The 23,109-nt window shown below is 45.7% G+C and overlaps 1 protein-coding gene across 3 annotated transcripts in view; it reads left to right on the forward strand.

Moving 5' to 3' along the window:
• GOLIM4 (golgi integral membrane protein 4) overlaps window positions 1-13,269 on the forward strand; it is a 30,226-nt gene extending 16,957 nt beyond the window's left edge. Inside the window, exons 7-16 of one of the 3 annotated variants that reach the window (XM_042042025.1) lie at window positions 220-303; window positions 3,409-3,576; window positions 4,412-4,741; window positions 5,955-6,181; window positions 6,608-6,687; window positions 7,270-7,382; window positions 8,941-9,108; window positions 9,521-9,589; window positions 11,006-11,086; window positions 11,411-13,269. In XM_042042025.1, the coding sequence (XP_041897959.1) occupies window positions 220-303; window positions 3,409-3,576; window positions 4,412-4,741; window positions 5,955-6,181; window positions 6,608-6,687; window positions 7,270-7,382; window positions 8,941-9,108; window positions 9,521-9,589; window positions 11,006-11,086; window positions 11,411-11,572 (1,482 nt within the window). In that variant the 3' untranslated portion in view covers window positions 11,573-13,269. The remainder of the gene's footprint in view (window positions 1-219; window positions 304-3,408; window positions 3,577-4,411; window positions 4,742-5,954; window positions 6,182-6,607; window positions 6,688-7,269; window positions 7,383-8,940; window positions 9,109-9,520; window positions 9,590-11,005; window positions 11,087-11,410) is intronic. The other 2 variants (XM_042042027.1, XM_042042028.1) reach the window with 2 other exon arrangements.
• Window positions 13,270-23,109: the final 9,840 nt, after the last annotated feature.

Below are 23,109 nucleotides of genomic sequence, written 5' to 3' on the forward strand. Positions count from 1 at the left end.
AAACCCTGGCCTCCAAACTACCTTCCCTGGTGTGCTCGCTTCCTCTGTCTGTTTAATATGCATTCCATGTGAGATAAATAAGTGCTGCCATTCCAGCTCAGGATTTTCTTTTCAAAATAAATTGAATTATCTTCCTAGTTCAAACCCCCCCCCAGGCTCCCTAACTGATCTTTAGAATGAACTTTGTGTGAAACGTGTGATGTTCTTCTTTTTGTGTAGCAACAGCATAAGAACTTACTGTCCCAGCACAACGAGCTTGTGGTGACATTGGAAGACCACAAGAGTGCACTAGCTGCTGCTCAGGTCAGAAGGAAAGCAGCTCCTGCGGGCTCTCAGCTTCCCAAATCCGTCTCTCCTGGCCCGGCTGGCTGCAGGGTGCTGCATGTGCCTTTGGCATGGGGATCCCAGCGGGAGCGCTGCCCTCGCAGCGAGTGCATGGCACGAGGGGCTGCTCCTCAGAGGCTGAACAGCTCCCAGGGTGGCCAGGGAGCAGAGCAGGCTGTGGGCCAGCCCAGCAGTGCATGTGTTCCTGAGGAAAGGGTCTCTGTGCTTCCCTGAGAGCTGTCAGTGCCTTTCTCTCTCTGTCCTCTCTGATGGAACTGCTGTTAGTGAGCATCCCACACTCTGACCTTCACATTTATCTCTTACTCGGACCTGGATGCTGCTGTAAAATCTCTTCTTGTGTGTGGCTGGAGAGGTTGTGAGGCTTTCATGGAATTCCAGAGTGCTTTGGCTTGGAAGGGACCTTAAAGCCCATCCAGTGCCACCCATGCCATGGGCAGGGACACCTCCCACTGTCCCAGGTTGCTCCAAGCTCCATCCATGCTGGCCTTGGACACTTCAGGGATCCAGGGGCAGCCACAGCTGCTCTGGGCAATACACATCAGTGCAGCAGCAGCAGAATATAGATGGAGATGTATATGGAGGAGTGAAAACTCCAGATGGAACTCAAGTTAGTTTTTAAAAAAACAGCAGCATTAAGTTTCTTAAATGTCACTTTCAAGTGAACTATCCACAGCACAAACTGTTGCAGGCTCAATCAGCTGTGCTGGTACAAGCTGTGGAGGCCACAGGGAATCTCAAAGTGGGAGTAATGCTGGAGCAGAGGAAGACTTTTGGTGAAAGATCAGAGGAAAAGGCAATGAGGCAGCGTGAAGTTATTTTTATTCCTGACTGGTTTTCTTCATTTAGGCATTTTCACAGTCCACAACATCATTAGCAGCATTAAAAGCATTGAATTTTTTTTTTTTTCGCAGTTCTGCTGGTTGTGCCTGTCAAAAAATAGGGAAAGATCAGGATGATCCCTCATAGACTGAATATCTGAAGACTCATAATCTGCAGTACTAAACCACACTTGCAGCTAATTTTGAGCTCTTCCACCCCTGGCCAAGTTTGCTGTGTGGTGTGTGCTGATAAGATCTGAAATTCCACAAGGCCACATGGAAGGGCTGATTTAAGGTTCACTAAATCCAAAGGGAAGCTCCACACACTCCTGGCTTTGATTCAGGTCTTTAATTAGAGAACCTGTGTCACACAAAGCCTCTCTGTCTGCATCAGGGTGTGACATTTGTCCCGTGGAGACCCTCCAGAGAAGGGTCTTGCACATGCCTTAAGAACAGAAGGTATTTCACACTTTTGTGTAGTGCCTCCTGCAAACCAGCTGCAGAAAGTCCCCAAGGGATTCTTTCACAGCTCCATAAATGATCCCTCTATTTCTGGGTGTATTCTAGACATTGAATACCAGCAGTCAATACTGCACTAACCTGAGTCTTTAAAGCATTTTAGTCGTTGTGCTTTGCCACAGCCAGGCAGATTAATTCTATATTTTAATAAACCCTGTTTTCTGCCAGTATCAGCACCTTTTAAGCTGTGGCCTTGAATCAGAATGTTCAGTTTAGTGACTCAGCAGTAGAACAGTGTGTTGGAATTTTTATCTGGATGGGCACTGTTTAAATATCATGGAATGGTTTGGCTTGGAAGGGACCTTAAAGCTCATCTCATTCCACTCCCTGCCGTGGGCCAGGGACACCTCCCACTATCCCAGGTTACTCAGAACCCCATCCAAACTGGCCTTGGACACTGCCAGGGATGGGGAGCTCACAATTTCTCTGGGCAGCCTGTGCCAGGGCCTCCCCACCCTTATAGTAAAGAATTTATTCTTAATATCAAATCTAAACCTTCCGTCCTTCAGCTTAAGGCCATTCCCCCTTGTCCTGTCACTCCATGCTCTTGTGGAAAGTCCGTCTCCAACCTTCTTGTAAATTCCCCTTTAAGCACTGGAAGGGGCTCTGAGGTCTCCCTGGAGCCTTCCCTTCTCCAGGTGAACCCCCCCAGCTCTCCCAGCCTGGCTCCAGAGCAGAGGAGCTTCACCCTTGGACCTCTCCATGGCCTCCTCTGGACTCATTCCAACATATCCCAGTGTGTCCATCTCTCACCGAGTGGAGACAAAAATGTCAGAGACCTGAGTATTAGCCTTATGTTCAGGAAATACTCCTTTTGCCCCGAAGTTTGTCCTCTCCAGCAGTTAATTGGGGGGCAGAAGCATCCCTCTGGAAAGACAGGAGTGATCACTGTGCACTCTGCTTTCCATTTAGGCCATTCTGTTTTCAGGGATGCCGCAGGCTCGTGGAGGTTCTTAAACACACCAATCCACCTGTCCACTGGAGCAGCCCAGAAACCCTCTCGTGGGGCACCTTTCATACCCCCTGCCCATCCCAAAAAGTCCACTTTAATTGGAAATCTTCCTGCTGCAGAGCCAGGGATTGGGGTACCAACGCTACTGGATTTTCTGCAAAGCTTCTTGATCCTGATCTTGTAGAAAGTTAAACAGCAAATCAAATGACAACATTTTACTGTTGCATTTCAGGAAGACTTTAGAAATTTACATTTTCCTTCTATTTTTCTTTTTTTCCCTTCTTTTTTTCCCCTTGCTCTTCTCCACTGTGACTTTCTTTGCCTCAGTTCCGTATGGTGGCTGTTGTCTTGTCTAACACCTGTCTAAATGTTGAGCACTTGGCATTTTCACAACATGTAGATGTACTTTAAAACTTCTGTTTCTGAAAGAGCTGCACTTCTTCCCACCAGCAAAGGAGAAGTTGTGCTCTCGACTTCCTTTGCTTTAGTCTGCCAGGAAAGCTGCATCATCCCCTTCTGACACTTCTCCTGCTTGGCATGAATAAAACAACTCCTCTTCTTTGTCCCACAGAGATGTTTTTAATACACTTTGTATGCATGTGCACTTTGAAAAGATCCCGATGGATCAGTGGAGAAAAAAAAAAATTATATTTTAAAAGCTCCCTTCTCCTCCCTGGAATGTCAAGTTTTCTACCACGTGTCCTGCCAGCAACTTCACTCCAAGGCGATTGAGAAATGAATTTGGACACACTGTAATTAACCTGTTGGCTTTAGACTCAGGTGGAGGAATACAAACAGCTGAAGGACACGCTCAAAAAAATCCCAAGTTTCCAACAGCCAGAGAAGTTGGAAGGAGGGAATGAGCAGCCCGAGGCACGGGGCCCATCCCCACACAGCCACCTCCCGGAGCACCACGGAGCTGGGGCCGAGCAGCAGCAGGAGGTAAAAGGCTACAGACACCCCAGACATGGTTCTTACTCACAGAAGGTGCTGAATGTCTCAGGAGTGTGTGTTTGACTGTGCACCTTTGTCAGTTTGGAGGAAAGTGGTGAGGAATGGTTTAATTGTTGAGTAGTAGGAAGATCTATTCATAATTAACTTTTTTTCACATGACTAAGCCAGTTTTAAGTGTCTTTATGTCAGCTGTTTTAAGAAGTTGCCCAAAATCTAAGTTTTTTGAATAAGAAATCTAAAATTTTAGCTATCTCAAGTGTTCCAGAAAGCTTTAACAAATTCTGAAGAAATTTTTATAAGGTTCCAGTGGCACATTGAAGTCGGTGTATTTAAAATTGGCACACTAATGTTCAAGCAGAAAATGTGTAATCTAGGAGTTAAGAAAAACCAGTTGTGATTTTGTTTTACAAGAATTCTTGGCCAGCAGAACCTACAGGAAATAAAAATCACAGAATCATTTAGGTTGGAAAAGAACTTTAAGATCTTCGAGTCCAGCTGTGAACCAGTTCTGCCAAAGCCAGCACTAAACTGTGTCTCTAAAAATACAAGATTTGCTTTGTAGAATTGTAAGAGTTTTTGTTCCTCTTCAGACAAAACGAGGCTTATACTCTGTGATGTAACTGTACAACACCCTGTGTAGCTGTGCAGAGTCACAGACCAGGTAATGACACTGTTTGGCAGGAGTAGCTCATTCCAAAGCAGGCATTTGGCCCTCCTGACAACAGCTCCAGGCTGGGATAAAGGATCCAAGCCTGTCCTTGGCTCTCTTGAAACTGAAATCCATAATGTGTTGTACACACATAATTCTGTGTCTGTTTTGCAGAATGAGAAGCCAAGGGAGAGAGAAGAAATAAATACCCAGGAACAGGACAGGGCTGAGCCTTTCCACGTGCAGGGAAGGGCTCCTGAGGGCCACAATGCCAAGGAGCTGAACATCCAGGAGCAGCAGGAAGCTGGAGAGGATGAGGAGCAGCGGGCAGAGCAGATGGAAGAAGAACGCAAAAAGGAGCTCGAAGAGGAAGAAATGGAGCAGGCAGGGCAGCCTGAGCACCTGGAGGAGGAGCAGGACCAAGCCCCAGAAGAGCATGAATGGAAAAAGCAGGAACAAAAGGAAGAAGAAACCAACATGTTGGGTGATCACTTGCAGTCAGAGGTAGAGAGCTCTTTTCTAACTGATTAAATCTGCAGTTTAAATGGAGGCTTCTCTTATCATTGCTGGCCTTGTATTGCACTCACCTATTTCTAGGCAAAATCCATCTTTTATAGAAAGTTTGGGATTCAGAGCACTCTCTGGTTTTAAGATAAAATTACTGCCATATTTATAGAAAATTTGGGATTCAAAGCACTTGGATGCAATAAGATTCAGGCTCAACTTGAGCACACTTGTACTGCAGTGCTGGCCAGATCTTAATGAACATTAATTCTGCTGATAAAAAGCAACAGATGGGGGAAAAAAAAAAAGAGCAGCAGACTGAATCCTGTCTCCCACTTTAAACCTGAGGCCCGTGGTAGCTGATGAAGAACTCAGCAGGTGAGAGGGAGGCTGGGATGGAGAACTGTCCTGCTTTGGTAATTTGATGCCTCTCAGCAAATTGCAGAGTGTTTCCTTGTCAGAGATACCTGCCTCCTGCAAACACACTGCCAGCTCAGTGCTCACTGTCACTTGACAGGGAATTTTAACTGCCAGACAAACATGACTGAAATAGCCAGGGGAAATCACAGTGCAGCTCTAAATAAAGCCAGCAAATCCTGCATTTACATTCTAGATTGGATCTGCAGTGGAAAATGTATTTCACTGGTCTCACTTTAGGCTTTGTAAACACTTTCTGTCCTGGCAGATTAATTGTGTAACTCTGGTGGGATGAGAAGCTGTTGCTGAAGAGGTGGAGAGGTGCAGAGGGTCAGAACAGCAGCAATGGGTTAAGCTGTGAAACTGGAGTTAGTTTAAGTTATTGCTGAGTATAAAAAGATGTGCAGTGTCTCACTTAAGGCTAAAAGCAACTCCCACTGCGATTACCAGTTCAATCAATGGAAACCCTTGCTGTCTTATCAGCCATCAAACCTCCTTTTACTGTGTAATATGTTGGGAGGTTTTATTATTATTTATAGGAAAATCATGGCTTTCCTCAGCCTACAATCTCCTCTTTCTTCCCCATGTCCTCCACAAACACCTCAACACTTCCAGTCTGTGTTCAAAAAAACATTTAAACTTTAAGCAGGGACAGGAAAACTTAAAAATAACTTCACTGTAATTTTGCCTATTGCATGGAGCACCTGCATTTTTTTCCCTCGGGACAGGTTTCTCTGTGCTTGTTTGTGATCACTGAAAGGATGATTAATGTGTGACTAACACATTTCTGTGACAGGTAACGCCAACAAAGAGACAGAAAGCAGCTTATGAGCAGCAGCTGGAGCAGCAGCACCTTGGAGCCCAGAGAGCAGAGGAGGCCAAGCAGCTCCAGCAGCACCAGGAATCCCTGCACCAGCAGAGGCTGCGAGGGCAGCTCCTGAGGCAGCAGCAGCTCCAGGAGAGAGAGCTCCAGCTGCAGAGACAGGCAGAGCAAGGGGAGAAACTCTACAAAAACCGCCTCAGGTTAAATTCTCCTTCCCGAGTTTGTCGTGCTCTGGCTTTTATGTTGTCAGCTCTGTTCTGCTCCCTTGTTCCTGAGGGCAGATTTCCAGGGGGTCCTGTTGGCTAATTCCTTGAAGAGCTGGAAGTTTGTTCCCTAAAATTCAGAGTCCTGACTTCACTCTTTGCCTGACCTGTATCCATCAGGACTGCAGACTCCACACACAGACACACAAGCACAAAGTCACTGTAACAGCACAGGAAAGGCTCTGTTCTGTCAAGCGTATTTCAGGAAAGGTGATGTGAGAAAATACCAGATAATAGAGCATGAAACTGGGGCCTGCTCTGGCAGGTGCTGAGAGAGGCAGAGCTGCAGGTGGGGGGTTTGTTTACTGGAGCAGAAAACACACTTCTGAAGCTGAAATGATGTTTGGTGTTTAATGTTCTCAGCCAACAGGCTCGTTATGATAACATGGACCAGGACATTGTACAAGGGGAGGAAGAGCAAGGGATTCAGGAAGAGGAAGGAGGTAAGAGAGAAGTTCTGTCTCTGCCATGCTCAGGCTCCCTGTGTACTGCCTTGCATGGGAGACTTTAATATTCATTTCATATCCAGATTGGATTCAAGTGAAACATAAACTCGCAATTTAAAACCAGAAGCTCAAATAACCGTGGTTGAACTGACTGACTGAAATAGAGGAATTAAAAAAGATCATATCCACATTCCTGAAAAGTGTCCTTTTGACTGAGCTGTTATTACAGGGCTCTGTGGATCTTGGTTATGTTGCTGGCTCTGTGTATGGGTCTGTTTGATCTCTTTAAATTACAGAATCATGGAATGGTTTGGGTTGGAAGGGACTCATCTCATTCCGCACCCCTGCCATGGACAGGGCCTACCTTCCACTAGCCCTGGCTGTTCAATGCCCCATCCAGCCTGGCCTGATCTTTGAATTTCTGTTTCCTATTAGGAGTAAATCAATTCTGTGAGCATGATCTGTTTAGGTAGAGGCTGCCCACTGCTAAAAGCATGTGTGGAACCTTGACTATAGGAGACTCTTAAAAGGATAACTCTAAACTGCTGTCATACAATAATCACCTAAAAAATTCCTCAGCTTATGAACATGACAACCAGCACCAGGATGAAGGTGAAGATGATGATCAGAATAATGCAAATGAACAGCAAGAAGCACAACATCAGGCAGAAAATCAGCAGGCTGATGAATCAGTGAGTATGAATTAAGATGCTAAGGGTTGCAGTGTTACTGAAGTGAGAATCCACAGGTCTTGTCTGACATAATTGCACCTTAGAGAAATGAGATAAGCAGAGGTCTGCTAGAAAGACAGGCTTGACAGTTGGAAACAACATCTAAGATCTATTTAAAGGTGTCCTTACTCATTTGGGAAGAAATAAAAGGAAAAAGCTTCCGTGTTGGAAGCAAGGTGCCTATTTCTACATTCCTTTTGATGCCCCTTTCTGGTCTTAAAATCAAGAGTCAGACACAGTTAGAAGGGAAAAGGGATTTTACTTTGGTATTTATTTTAAGGATCTTTAGGTGCACCACGTCCAGGTGGAATGCACCGAAATGCACACAGCAATGCACACCCCAGAAGATCTGATGTAACATTATAGGTGTCACTAATTAGCAGATCTATCAAAGATTCCCCAATGAGAGGCTCAAGTGAGCCCCCCCTCCCCAAGGAACCTTCCCCTGGATGGCTCTATCTTAGTTTATGGAATGTGTTCTGGAGAGGACCTTGGGGTATGGGGCACACTGATCCCTGGCTACGAAGCTTCTAAAATGTTGAGTCTCTCAGCTGAACAAACAAGTCCAAGAATGCAGGCAAAAAGCACTAAGAATACAGAAGTTGAAAAAAAGTTATAACAAGGGTATAAAAGAAAAGGCAAAAAATCTTCATGGCATCACTTTGATCTGTGCTTTCAGTGGAATAAAGGATTTGGTCTGAGCTGGGACTTACAGGTACATTTGACTTCAAAAAATACCAGCAGTGGCCAGGAAAAATGAGAGGGGATGGTATTTTTCATGCTGTCGTTAATTAAAGGCCAACTCAAGAGTCACTGTAACCAGCTGGAGTCAGTGCAGAGGTGTGAGGTTTTGAAGGAGGAAGTAGGTCAGCACTGAACTGAGCCCTCATATCGACTGCACAGAGATCTGGGGCAGGAGAATCACCCTGAGCCTTCCCCCAAAGCCCAGCTTACCTGGTGCTGTGAACATCAGGTGCATCTTCCTTACTCCCCTCCCCTTCAGCAATTTAAGGTGCACCGTGAGTATTTCTAAGTGATCTTTGACTTGTTGGCTATAAAGATATAAAGCTGCTTTTACTGAATGATAAGCAGACAGAAAATGCTCCTTTTCTGCATGGCAAAGATGAAAAGTGAGTGTTCTCTTTTCTTGTAGACACAGCCAAGGTCAATAGAGCAGGACAGGCTGATACTGAAGGATCCCATTTGGAGATGTGAGCATTAAAGTCTTATCTTTGTTCACATGGCCTTATCAGGCACTGTCAGATAGTCACTAAACATGAGTTGTTCAGCAGCCTCTGACAGAAGTGCTCAGATTCACTGTGGTTTTAGCAGACAGGTGCCTGCACCTCTGTCCCTGCTCACTGCTGAGGTACCTCAGTGACCCCTCATCCTGCAGGGATTCCAGCTGGTGCCAGTGGGGATGGAGCTGGCTCTGACAGCTCATGCTGCTGCTCCTTCAAGGGAAGTGCAGTTGGACCACGAGCTAAAAGTATTTAACACTCACTTCTGTAAATTACAGAAGGCAGCCATGGAAGATGTGAATCCTGCTGATGACCCCAATAATCAGGGAGAAGATGAATTTGAAGAAGCTGGGCAAGAGAGAGAAGAAAACCTCCCTGATGAAAATGAAAAGCACAAGGAAATGGGTCAGAAACAAGGACATCCAGGAATGGAAGAGCACTTGGTGGTGGGTAAAGGCAAAGGAGGCACCTCTAGGGCCCCTTCAAGAGGTTAAAGCTGCACATTTCAACTGTGTTGGAGCTGTAAACTCCTCCAGGCAGAGAGAGTCTGTATTTTTATGGTATTGCTCTTTAATGGTGTGAATATTCCATTGTCTCCCTGCTTAGTATGGAAAATCTTGCTTTATTCTGTGAAGTGATTTTTCTCATATTCATCCTGCTATTCTTTAATTGAGGGCAATTTTAAATCACAGAGCTGGGCTCTCACTACTGCTAATGAATGCACTCAAACTTCTCCTGCCATTATTGTTACTTCAGCTTTACAGAGAGTTTTAGTTCCAGAACAAGAAGCTTTAGTCTTTAGCCCTCTGGTTATTAGGCAAGCTCATAGAACTGAATTTTTATGTGATCTTTGTGCAGATGGCAGGAAATCCTGACCAGCAGGAGGATAATGTGGATGAGCAATACCAGGAAGAGGGAGAAGAGGAGGTAAGAACACAGACCTAGGGCAGGTGTAGGCTCAGGTAGCAGAGCACAGCTCCATTAACACTCAACCTTGGTATCTTTTAGAACTGCAGGATGAACCCAAATCACTTTGTCTGACTTTAACAAACCTGGGAAGTCTTTGCCATTACTCTACTGTCCCCTTCTGGATACACTCTGGGTTACTCATGCTCCTGTGCTGCAATCCATTAGTCTTCCATGCCACACAGCATTAATTGTGCAATAATTGAAAAGATTAAGCCTTTCACAACACAAGGAAAATTTCCTGGAAACCTCAAGGTCACAGAAAACCTCATTAATCTCTAATCACACACTGCAGTTCTGAGCAAACTGCTTCCTTGGCCACTTACTTACTCTTTAGCTCTGACTTTGATTTATCTGTGCTCCTCCTGAGCAATCCGAGCTGCAATTCGTGGGGTTGCTCAGGAAGCTGACAGAACATTGAGCTGGAGGAGAGAGGGAGGGAAGGGACTTTCTCCTTCATGTCATGCTCATTGTGCAGGCACCAGCCTGATCCACCCCACAGCCCCTCAGTAGTACCTGATCAATCCCTGTTTCTGCTTCCCACAAAATCCCTTTCAATAAAAGCCCTGGAACTGGCTGCTGTTGCTCCCTCATGGGGAACACTTTGGATTAGCTGGGATGCACTTAGCATTCACCAGTGCAAAACAGTGCTGCTTCCATCCAACCAGGCCACTGGGAACTGGGCAGAGCTGGCCTTTGGCAGCTGCTCTTTGGCTTACAGGAAACAATTTATCCACATCTCATAAAGGATGTGCCCACTGTGCTTACTGGAAGTAGGAAAGAGGCAGCAGGGATTGAGTGAGCAATTAAGAGAGACGTGAGATGCTGTAATGGGGATCAGTTTCTTTAGTAGGTTGACTCAAATATTACCCAGTGCTGTTCAGATCTTTCCCAAAGTGATCCTGGTGTGATGGATGCCTCTGGCCCAGCTCACAGGGCACTGCTCGAAGCAGATAAGCACAGCAGCACTTTACAAAAGGAAATCAAGTTTACTTCAAAACATTTCTCTTTCAAATTTGCACGTAACATGGGAATAGGGGCATGGAATTGAGGGATAGTGCTGACAGAACAGGAAGGAATGAGAGATCCAAAAGCTGAGCATCAGGGACACAGATTCAGCATGACCTGCTCTCTCCAAGGAAGCACTGAAGACATTGTGAGCATTGTATTTAAAAGTTAGATGCTCAGAAGTGACTTTTCTGATTGTTGGGTGGTTATGGTTCTTTTTATCCTCCTTTAACCTCTCCATGCTCTCTTCTCCCCTCTTTAGAATCTTCATTCTGTAAAAAACATCACTGTGAAAATGTGCCCTGTTATGCCACAGGCCACTCTTTAAAAGGCAATTAAACCACACAGAACATCTCTTGTGCCTTGTAGGTGCAGGAAGATCTGACTGAAGAGAAGAAGCGAGAGCTGGAGCACAATGCTGAGGAGCCCTATGGGGAAAACAAGGAAAATGTGAGTCCTGTGCAAGCCTAGGGCTCAGGACAGGATCAAACCCTGAGCACAACTGATCCTGGCACAGGGATGTGACATAGTAATGGTTCTAGATTGCTTTGGATCATAGACCTCAACACTTCATGCTGTCCCAGCTTCCTTTTGCTCACCCTTCCATCTCCATGTCAGTTCTTGCTCCCTGGAGGCCTTGGAAAATCTTTTTTTTCTGTTTCTGCCCATCAGCTCTCACAACTCCAGCTGAAAATCATTTCATTGCCCTAAAACAAGCTGTAAGGGAACTGGCACTGAATCTGTGTGTAAGTTTGTTTTGTTTTCCCCAATCAGGCAGATGAAAAGAATAACAGAGGGACAGACCAAGAGCAAGAAATGCAAGAAGACAACAACCAGAAAGAAATTCATGAAGAAAATTATGAGGAGGAAGAGGAGGAGGAGGAGGAGGAAGGCAGAGCTGTTGCAGCAAAAACTCGCAGACGAGGGGAGATGTAGTCCCCCCTTCATTTTTCCTTTGCCAGTACACAAATTCCTGTTGTAGTTTTTGTTTTTTTTTTTTTTTTACAAACCAACTTTTTTTAGGGTATTTAATTTCCAAAAAAAGCAACCAAAACTTGTGTTTTCCACTTTTTACTTTTCTATTAGATGCTCTCCTGTGTTTATATGAATCCAGTATTTTGATACTCTAGATTAGGATTTCTTTTCTATCCAGGCTGTACATAAACAGACATCCTCTAGGTTGAATTTTTTGTAACTCTGGGCACGGCTTAGAGAGGCCATTTTGGATCCACTTTCACCTTGTCCAGGTCTGACAGAATGTTTGGTGTCCTGTCAGGTACACTCAACACTGAAGGAATATTCCTAGTGCCTAAATCCAGTTGACTTCAGTCACTCCAGTTCGTTGTCTTCCATGGATTTATTCTGACCAAGGGCTGGCTATTCCTTGTAACCTCAAAGACAAGCACGGGCCGAGCTCCTTGCAGGACCAGGCCTTTTCTAGGTGCAGAACAGTTATAAAATATGCAAATTTTACAAGCCTTCAGAATGCAGCCAAGTTACCAGCTGTTAATTTTGGCAGCTGTTTAGATACGGTTCAATTATGCATTTATTTTAACGAGCATTCCCAGGTACTTCAGTTACAGCAGTACCTGGCTGCTCATGCAAATGGGGCTGTGCTGAGAGGAGCTGGGAGCTAAAAACCAATTTAGACTTGGAGCTCCATTATGCCAAATCAAAACACTACAGCTGTCACAGGGATGGAGATTTACAGCAGCAGCAATTTCCTTGTCCTGGTTAATACCTAGAATATTTGACCAGAACCACAATGATGTTGCCTCAGTGCCATTTTTCCTGGAGGGTGTGGTAGCTGAGCTGACACAGTTGGTGCAGGATGTTCAACTGAGGCCTTTACCTTCTTTTCCTTATTTATTAAAAAATACCTGCTGGAAGGATTTCTGTGTGCCCCAGGGTGAGACTCAGACTCGAGCCAGAGCCCACAGAAGTTGTTTAGGCCAGCAAACATCTCCAGCACTGCATGCTGAAACCTGAGGGGGGGTGGGGGGAATGACACAAAAATTGTGCCTTGGTGTGGGCTACTCTGAACATAATCCCAGTGCATGAATTATACAATATTTGTATTGGTACAGACACTAGTTATTTAATATATGGTAAAGGAGAATGGGAATCTGGGTTTCCCAGGCTATGCCCCATTGCTGGAAATGAGGCACAGGGGAGCTCCCCATCAAAGGCTGTGTTAATATATAAAGGGAGAGGGAGTGGGGGTTTTCCCCTTTTTGGTTTTTTATAATGATGCATAGCAATGTTTTTAGTTCAATTTTTTATATGAATGTAATTTAATTCATTTTTCTACTAACTTGATTATATTATGTTTTATAGTTGGTTCCCATTCTTTGCAATTTTCCTAATTGTCCCAGATCCAGTGCTTATGTTTCATAGGAAGATTTTTGTCAGTGAGTATTTTGGGTTTTCTAGTTACCATAAATCAGATTTACCTTATGTATAAAAAAAAAAAGTTTACATGAGACTGTAAAATGTATAATATGTACATAATCTTCAGAATACAATTATTTTGGTAAATTGGCCTGTATTTTTAATGTCATGGTTGCAGTATTTAATTATTTGAGGCATAATAAAACTTGACTGCAGTCAATAAACCAGAATGTGGTTACTGATCTTTCACAAGCGTGAGGGTTTGTGTTGGTTTTCCTAATGATGTGTTTGGATTCCATTTGAATACAGGAAGCAGGGACAGGCAGGGGATGGGATGGAGCCGTGGCAGCATTTTCAGGGATGTGGAATATTTTTGTTAATGGATATTCCCACCTCTGTGCCTGACAAGGGTCACTTAGTGCCACACCCAGGGGACCATGGGGTTGAGTTGAGCTGGTCCTCATTGCCCTACGATCCCTGGAATTCAGGGAATGCCAAATGCTTGGCTTTAATGAATTAATGAATTTAATAAATTTCTGTGACCTAAAAACCAAGTGGGGATGGGCCACAGCTCCAGCCCTGGAGCACAGGATGATCAGCACAGGGAACTGCTGTTTCCCAGCTCACAGAGTGTGATCCCAGCGTGGTGCTCTGGTTTAGGACTAACGAGAGTGGAAGTCGGAATTCAAAGGGAGGAGTTCCATCACTTTGGGATTCAGCAGTGCCGTCAGCATCCTGTGGCCAGGGCTGGCAGGCACTCATCAAAATACTGGAGGCAGCTCAGGCAGCAGGGGGAGAGCACTGGGAAAACTCTGCTTGTGGAGAGAAGGTTCATGCTACAGACAGCTCGGGAGAGGAGACTCGTGGTGCCTTGCCTCAGAACACACACATGGAAACACCCAGCAAGGCAGGAGCCCTCAGCCCCCACTGAAACACAAAAAACTCAGACCAGAACTAGTGTGTTTAGTCATTAATTAGTAATTGCAGCAATTAATTTAAAGGCTGCGATAGATTTTTGATCACATCTTTGAAAAGCCTCTCTGGTTCAGCCCCAGCTCAGGCACCACCAGAGAATCCTGCCTACCAGAAGCTGAAAGGTCACTCAAGAGGATGGTAAGAGGTGCTCTAGCCATGAACAGGTGAAGAAATAACACAGTGCAAAAAATAAAATCCAGTGGGATTCATTCCATGGATCAGGGAATGCTGCAGAGCGCGCCTCAGTGGGGCTGCTCCGTGTGGTGTTGCCATTAAAGGCAAACAGGGAAGGACCACAGCCCATAAATCCGTTTGTCACCGAAGCACAAACTCGGGGCTGACACGTTGATGCACTTCTGCTCAGGTTTCCACGGGAAGGAGCCGCAGGGCACTCCCTGCTAAAAACGACCTTCCCTCAGCTTTGTGAGTCTGAGCACGTAAAGTCAGTGTTTACAGAGCTCATGGAGCTGCTCACTCTGCTGCATCGGGAATAAATGCACAGACACAGCATCTGCAGGCTGAGGGCAGTGAGAAACCAAAGCTGTGCAGCCAGAGCAGGAGAAAAAGTTGCCCCTTGGTACATCTGACACAGCAGCAGCCCACAGACAGAGTTCCCTTCTTGCTGCTTCAAATGCAGCATTATTCATCATCATCACAACTGAAGAGAATAAAAAAGCCAAATAATTTTGCCGTATCTGCTAATAAAGTTTGGGGTTTTTTTCCTTAGAAGTTCAGCATATGATAGGATCTATCAGCTCTGTTATGGTCAGGGACTCAGCTGATGAGAGGAACAACAGCTTTACTTGTTCCTGTGTGCTGCAACACGCCACAGAAAATCCACAGGCATTCTGGCATCAATAACTTATCCTTCCTTGAAACACAATCACTGGACTTTAATGCATATTTTGTTCTCAAACCATTTTAAGGAAGTGCTAAACCCCACTGCAGTGAGAGGTGCAGAGAGAAGCCAGCACAGGGATTTGGACAAGGGTTTTGAGAGGAAACCTCCAGATTGGACCCAAATTTAGCCCCAGAGTCCTGCTGAACTTTCTGATCACCATCACCAGTATAAAACTGGATCTTCTGCATGTTTTCAACCACACAGTAAATGGTTTTGTCAGGTCAAAAACCCATTTTTCCACAGAGTTTTGACCTGGGGTGATCTCTCACTGTTTTTAGTCTCCATCCCTCATGTGTACAAGCCTTCCCTCGCCCCTCCCTCTGCTGCCAGCTGTGTTTCCTCAGCTCCACATCTGCATTTCCACCAACCAAATTTCTGCTCCATCGAAGTTTCAGACTTGGCAAAACTATCAGGACAATTTTTCCATCATAAATGCTCCATCTGTCAGCCACATACGTGACCACAGCACCTTGAAATGCCTGGAACACCCTCCTGGTGCCTTCAGAGCTGCAGAAGCAGCCCCTCCAGGGAATGCCCATCCCAGAGCTGACAGCCTGGAAAAGCTGCCATAGGATCAAAGAGCTGCCTTTAGTGCAGTTCTGAGGGTAGCTATGAGCTGAAGTAGATAAAAAGGTGAGCTTTGATGAAAGGTTAAATCTCCCAGGGACTTTCATCCACAGTCTTGTACCAAAAGAACAAAAAATAGTCATAGATGGCATTTTGGAAGAGGAAGCGTCCTTAATTAATGAACAGATGCTGCTGCTGGGTGCTCAGCAGAACAAAGTCGTCAGCTCTGTGAAAATGGGATTATGGAATTAACTCCCAGACTGTGTGGGATCCATTATCCCACTGGTGTCAGAGAGAAGGGCAAGACCTGCAGGGTCTTCCTGACCTGTGGAAAAGCCAAGCTCGATCTTTCCCAGCAGAGGATGCAGAGGACCCCTGGAAAGCTGCAGCTGTGGTGAGGGGCCCAGGTCAGCCCTGTGCAGGACACTCCTGGCTGCAGGAGCCCAGAGCTGTTTGTGTACAGCAGACATTCCAGTGGAATTCCTGCATTTCAGGGAGCAAATTTTCCAGTCATTTGTTGGGACAGGTGAGAAATGTGACAGCTCCCATGCATGAAGCTGGGATGGTTTCATATATATATACACATATATATATATGACATAGGTACAAATTGGAAGAAGAGAAATTCAGGCTGGTTATTAAAAGAAATTCTTTACCATGAGGGTAGTTAGAAACTGGAACAGGTTTCCCAGGGGGGTTGTGGACTCCCCATCCCCAGCAGTGTCCAAGGCCAGGCTGGATAAGACCTTGAGCAACCTGGGGTAGTGGGAGATGTCCCTGCCCAGGACAGGGGTGGGATGAGCTTTAAGGTCTCTTCCAACCCAAACCATCCTGGAATTCTCCATCCATGAATACACAGATATACAGGAATCTGTATTAGAGGAAGTAATTTGTGCAGAATTCTATTTACTTGAGCCTTGGGCAAAAGCCTCTTGTGGATGAGCTCACTTTGGAGTTTCCAGACTCTCCTGCAACCCAAGACAGACCTTTATGAATATCTGCATCCCACTGACCTCTTTCCCTGATGAGCACAAGCATTATGTGGCACAGAAAAGCCAACTGCACTCCTCGGGCCGCCAAATGCTCTAGAAAACAAAGGCAAATTGGAAATGGAAATGGTTCCCCTCCCTGTTTTATGCCATGCCAGATGGCCACGTTAATGGATTGCTTTGCTCGTAAAATTAAGGGATGTGGTGCAATAATGAAAAATGTTGAGATGCTTCCAACCTCAAAATCAATATTTTGATGAGTTTTAAAATAAATTTGTTGAAAATAATGCTGTGATTTGAAGAAAGTCTTTGTAGAAGTGTTATAATTCACAGTGACAGATCAGCAAAGCCCCAATCCACGTTGTTCCTGAAGAGGCATTGAGATTTATTCTAGAGAAAGTTTAAAATTAGAATATTGGAAAAATTTTCAGCAGTTTCAAAATTGAGAAGTTACTCAGAATGGAGTTTCTCACTGGTGTTTTTGTACAGGGGTTCAGGAACCCAACCAGGAGATCTCCAAAGCCTAAAAACCTGAGTTCCTGGGGGTTATTTGAGGGCTCTGTTGCAAAGCAACGGGTCTCAGTGCAAGGATGAGGAAAGAACAGGCCATAACTTTTATCCTGCTTCAGTTTCCACATTTATTTGGACTGTTCTGTAATTAGCAGCTCACCAGGTTATTCTGCATGGTGGTTCCACACTGTCAGACATCCCCCTCAAGGCTTCTCCTTGCAGCAAACATGGTTAAATTTGCAATTTACCTCTGTGCCTGCTGCATTCCCCACCCAAAGCTTCCTGTCAGATTGCCTCAAAGAAACCTCTGCTCTACTGCTGCCTAAATGCAACACAAAGGCCAGTTCCAGCCTTTCTTAGCCTGTTTTATTCCCCCTATTCAGCATTCCTGCCCTCAGCAGTTGTTCTGGCTTTCCAGTGCTCCGTGTGGATCCCTGTGGATGTGTGCACTGACACCTCAGGTCTTCCCCTTACCACTAAAAACTGCTTTACTGAGCCTCTTGGACTGAAGCCTTTGCAGGGAACACCTCCACTAAATTAACCTCAGCTCCAAACCTGAGCTGCCCCTGTTCTGAGGGACCATCAGCATTACAGGAATTACAATCAGTGTCGTGAGGAGAGAAGGAAGGAGGCATTTCCATCTTGCTGGGTAGCAAAGGTTTCACAGCTCCAGCTATTAAACCTTCCAGTGTGGAAAAAGAAGAGGAGATTATTTGACATTCCTCTGTATCTCAGGAAACTGCTAAAGATTCATGAATATTTCAAAGTGCCCTGGCTTTCCAGAAAGGTGCCTTAAATCTCTTTGGTGTGCAACAGCTGTGATGTTTTTCATTCCAGGTACAGCATCACAGCTTAAGCTCTAGCTTGGGTTGCTGGTAGTTTAAGCAGCTGAGAACAAAAAATTAAATAAAAATCAATATTTTTTCCCTTAGAGGGTAATCCCACAACTGCTAATTCTGTTGGCCATTAACCTGGTCTGTGATTTGCTCATCCTGCATCACCTCTTCCTGTTCCCAGGCAGCTGGGCTTTGCTAAAGGTGCCTCCTCTGGAAAGCAGCATTCACATCAAGTAAAAGTACAGAGTCAGCTTCCAGTTTTGTTGCCTTGCCTCCATAAAGCTGCGTTTTTCCTTCTGACAGTGTTTTCTTGGGGTAATTGTGCTCAGAGCCAAAGGGGCTGCCACTGGGGCAGATTCCAGGGGACCTGCAGAAGTTCCCTGCCTGTTTGTGCTGACTGATCCCTCAGCCACCCATTGACCCCCTCTGCTGTGGGCAGTGGGGTTTGGAGCATCCTCCCTGCCTCCAAAGCCCACAGATTTCATCCCAGGCAAGGAAAACACAGAAACAAGAAATTGAGGCTTCGGGCCTCACAGGAAGGGCTTGGTTTGTTTGGTTCCTTCTGGATAGGGAGGGAAAGGCCACCCTCATTTTGTGTTATCAGTCTCACACTCAATAACTGAGCTGCCAGCGAGCAAGGCACATCCATCTTCTGCAGGGCAGGACATCCATCCCACTGTCAGGGTGGAAAATGGCAACCTTTGAGTGAATTTTCCCCATTCCTCACAAGATTTGGGCCTATTTGGGAATAGGCACAGCACCAATGCAAATGGATTGCTGGATCATCCCTTTGTATGCAGACCATTTAAATGTGCTCAAAAAGCAGCAGCTCGCTCCCTTCCTGGCTCTCCCCAACAGGCAGCAGACACTGACAGGCCAAGAAATGCAATACCTAATAAGAGGATTAAGTAGAGAGGAATTCTGTTTAATATTGCATTAGCAATGGCAGATCCCTCCCCTGCCCGTTCCAGCTCCCTCACAGGATACAATGTCCACGCTTGTAAGGGAAGCTTATTGACATCTGATCAGTCAATAAATCTGTTCTTGTTTTTTAATGACCCTGAGAGCTGTTTCCACACGCTCACATCATCTTACCAACGATTTACCCTCATAAATTAATTATTTCCTTGAGGGCCTTTTAAACCCTACCACCTGTTTTAGCTCCTTTGCAACAATTCTCATCTAATTGTAAATCAAGGCTCGGTGCAGAGCAGGATTGAACATCACCAGCCCAAACAGAGCTGGGCAGAACCAGTAACAGAGAGGCAGAGACACAGGGCTCCTCCTGGGCACAAAAACTCCAACACAAACTGGAGCAAAAACATTCTCAAAGGACCCAGGAGTCAGGACAGCAGGCTGATCAGAGGGATGGAGCATCTCTGCTATGAGGAAAGGCTGGGAGAACTGGGGTTGTTCAGCCTGGAAAAGAGTTTGGGCTGACCTAATTGTGACCTGAAGGGAGCTACGAGAAGGATGGAGAGAGACTATTTAGGAGGGACTGGATTGACAGGACAAAGGGGATGACAGAGAGCAGGGTTAGATGGGATATTGGAAGGGAATCTCCCCTGTGAGGGTGGGCAGGCCCTGGCACAGGGTCCCAGAGAAGCTGCAGCTGCCCCTGGATCCCTGGCAGTGCCCAAGGCCAGGCTGGATGGGGCTTGGAGCAGCCTGGGACAGTGGGAGGTGTCCCTGCCTATGGCAGGGGAAAGGCTGGAACCAGATGATCTTTAAGATCCCTTCTAACCCAAACTATTCTGTGATTCTACAACTTAGAGTAAGTGGGTTTGAGTCCCTTGTTGCTAAATCCTGCACATGACATTTGCAATAATTTTCCCTTCTGGCTGTGTAAACAGGGAGGACAGATCTCTGTTATCATACAAGGACTTGATCAATAAGAATGTATTAAAGATTCATACATAGGTGTATTAAAGCATCCATGCCATGCTAATGTCTCCCATTTAAATACTATAAAAGCTCAGTGGGCTCTTGGCTGAGCCATTAAGTGAACGATAGGCAAATTGGAAATGTCCAAGAAAAAAGGAGCAGAATTACACTCTGCTATGAAACACCAGGCAGCTCCCATAAAAATCAATGGCACTGCATAGCAATAAATTGCTGGGGAGATGAGCTTTATTTCATGGCTCATAAGTGAACATGAATCTCTAACAACCTGTCAGCCCTGACAGCTGTGCCTCTGCAAGGAACTGGATTTTTGGGAGCTGCCTCCATCCCCTGGACCTGCTCCTGTGGGCAGCACTGCTTTCCCAGCACAGCCACTCCTCCAACAGGGAGAATCAGCCAGAAGGGATATGCCCACAAGGTGTTCAGGGCACTCTGAGGTGACAGAAAGCCTCTCGAGCCTCACAGGGCTCATCCCACTGAGATCCACAGTGCTGCTGGAGTGACTGACTGTGCAAACACTGCTCTAAAACGTTGGGTTTGTTGCTGTGTGTTCTGCTCTCTAAGCACCTTCTGCTTCAGACAGACAAGTTATTCCCTAGTAACACTGTGGCTGCACCTTAAAGAAGGAGGGACAGAGAAAGGAAGCAGCCTGCCCGAACACTGACACAAAAACCTGTGACAAGGCTACAGAAGGAAACAGGAGAAGGGTTTCCACATGCCTTGAAATTTTGTCCTGATCCAGGCCTGACCAGAGCAGGAAGCTGCAGTGTTTGCTAGCTGGGTTTCTGGCAGGGAAATTGTTCACACATGGCAGTGATCAAATCAGATTGGCAGCAACTGTGGCGCTACAAAACTCATCAGGGGAGGAATGGACACAGATTTCAGAGATGGACTTTGGTGATTGTGCTGTGCCTGAGTGTGAGGGCACTGCAGGTTAAAAAGCAGGATGTCCTGCAAACAGGAGCAGCTTTGCTCCTCCCTGAGCTCACTGACAGAACCTTTCCCCAGCCTTGTACGTCAGAAACACAGCAAGTGCCAATGAGTGATCTCCTTTTGGATTTCCATACGCAGAACTTGCTTTGATGCCGGCTGGGCACTTGGGGAGCACAGCACCAGCTCCAGAGTCAACAACAGGAGCCAGCAGGGGATTGCACAAATCAGCACTCTGTGGCCTTACCCAGAGATGAAGGTCTATGGGAACAACAGCTAAAAATCAAATAAGTGACAAAAATCCCTGAGGTTATGAAAAAAAAGCAAACTCAGATGTAACCACTGCCCCTTTCTTCATCACACACCTTTTTATCTGACAGTGAAAAGCAGGAACTGCCAAAACACAGCCTAAAAAACCTTTATTTTCCCTCAAGCCAGGCTCTTCCCCTTATCCTCTCCCCAGACTCTGCACTTGCCTTCAGATCCCCCTTCGGGCTGCCAATTTCCTCACACAACACACGCCAGGCAGGCACTTCCAGCTCTCTCAGCCTCATCTTTCAACTATTTTCCTTTTCCATAGTGTTTTTGTTCCCCTGATGATTTTTTATTATTCTCCAAAAGGTGCTGGAATCTGTTTTCCCAACTAATCCAGCACAATAAATTATCAGGAATTAAATTAGCTATCAAAGGGCTAATAGAATTGTTCCTCCAGGGGCTAAATTAGTTATATCAAACTTTATCTGATAGGAGGAAGGTTTAAAAGTGTATTCTTCCAACAGGTTTTAGTCCTCATTATACACTCTGAAGCCTAACAACAGCAGCCACTCAAGGGACCACAAGAATCAGCTGCTCAGCACAGATGGCCTTGAACTAAAGGTCAAAGAAAAGAGCATGAAAACTGTGGAAATACTTTAAAACCATTCCTGCAGACAGTGGTTGCTGGCTGGAGTTACCTTTGTGGAGAGGTTTCACTGCCTTTGAAATGCTTCCTCAGTGTTACTCGTGCAATTTCACTGTACAAGAATTTTGTTGCTGCTGTTGCTTGGCTTTGCTTTGTGTTTCAAGCAGGATTTCTGGTATCTCTCTAGCAAAATATATTTGCTTCATTGTGAAAGGATTAGGAGCTGAGACACTGTGTAATGTTAAAGCAGCATAGACTCTCCATCATACAAGGAAAACTTAACAACAAAACCCTCAAAAACTGATGATAAGAACTATTTTCCTCTGTATATAACACCCTGATCCCCACTGGCAGCTGAGGGGATGAAAAAGCTGTGCTGGACATTATTCCATCTGGGAAAAGTGCTGGCTAAATACCTGTTGCATAAAGCCCCTTCTGTTTGCGACCTGGTACCTGAGCAAAGCAGAGTCTGGCACTCCTGGGACATTACAGCTGCTCCCAATGCCAGCCCTGCACTCACCCCAGGCATTTCCAGCACAGCCCTTAGGCCAGAGGGGACATGCAAACAGATCCTCGGTGTAACAGGCACTGATCCGCAAACACTGGTGACAGCCAGCAATTTCTGGGGAAACCTGGGCACCTTTGGGGTGCAGCATCTCCCCTTCCCTGGGCGAGGCTGGTCCAGGTGGCCTCCAGAAGGTTCCATTCCAACCTGAACTGTCCCAGGAAGTGATGTCCATCCTTTCTGTCCATGGGTCAGCACTGAATTACCCCAACCTGAGCACCACAATAAATGCCAGCAACAAGATCCACCTGGGAGAGGAGCTCAGCCCCAGCTGCCTTTGGCAGCAAGAGGTGATGCCTGATTACAGGACAGGCAGCACCTGGGGCCTCTCGGTAACAGCCCCCCAAACCAGGGAGTGAAAATATTGATAGGGCTTCATCTGAAGGTGAAATTAAAGGTGGAAAATGTGAATTTCATAATTCTTAGGAAGAAATGGTTAGACAGTGCTCAGCAGAAACAGCCTGTGAGAGACACGTGGGGTGCTCTTGATGCCATGAAGATTTTTTGCCTTTTCTTTTGTACCCTTGTTATAACTTTTTTGCAACTTCTGTATTCTCAGTGCTTTTTGCCTGCATTCTTCGACTTGTTTGTTCAGCTGAGAGACTCAACATTTTAGAAGCTTAGTAGCTGGGGATCAGTGTGCCCCAGAGCCCAAGGTGCTCTCCAGAACAAATTCTGTAAACCAAGATAGAACCATCCAGGGGAAGGCTCCTTGGGGAGGGGGGCTCACTCGAGCCTCTCATTGGGGAATTTTTGATAGATCTGCTAATTAGTGACACGTATAATGTTACACCAGATCTTCTGGGGTGTGCATTGCTGTGTGCATTTCGGTGCATTCCACCTGGACGTGGTGCACCTAAAGATCCTTAAAATAAATACCAAAGTAAAATCCCTTTTTCCCTTCTAACCGTGTCTGACTCTTGATTTTAAGACCAGGAAGAGGCATCATTCTGAGTGTACCCAGCCCCACAGAGGGTTTTGGGAGCTGAATCTCTCTCCTCAGAAA

The sequence above is a fragment of the Corvus kubaryi genome, unplaced genomic scaffold (assembly GCF_017639235.1).
Source record: "Corvus kubaryi isolate FWS band 111438036 unplaced genomic scaffold, C.kubaryi_AGA036_p1.0 37397, whole genome shotgun sequence".
Lineage (NCBI taxonomy): Eukaryota > Metazoa > Chordata > Aves > Passeriformes > Corvidae > Corvus > Corvus kubaryi.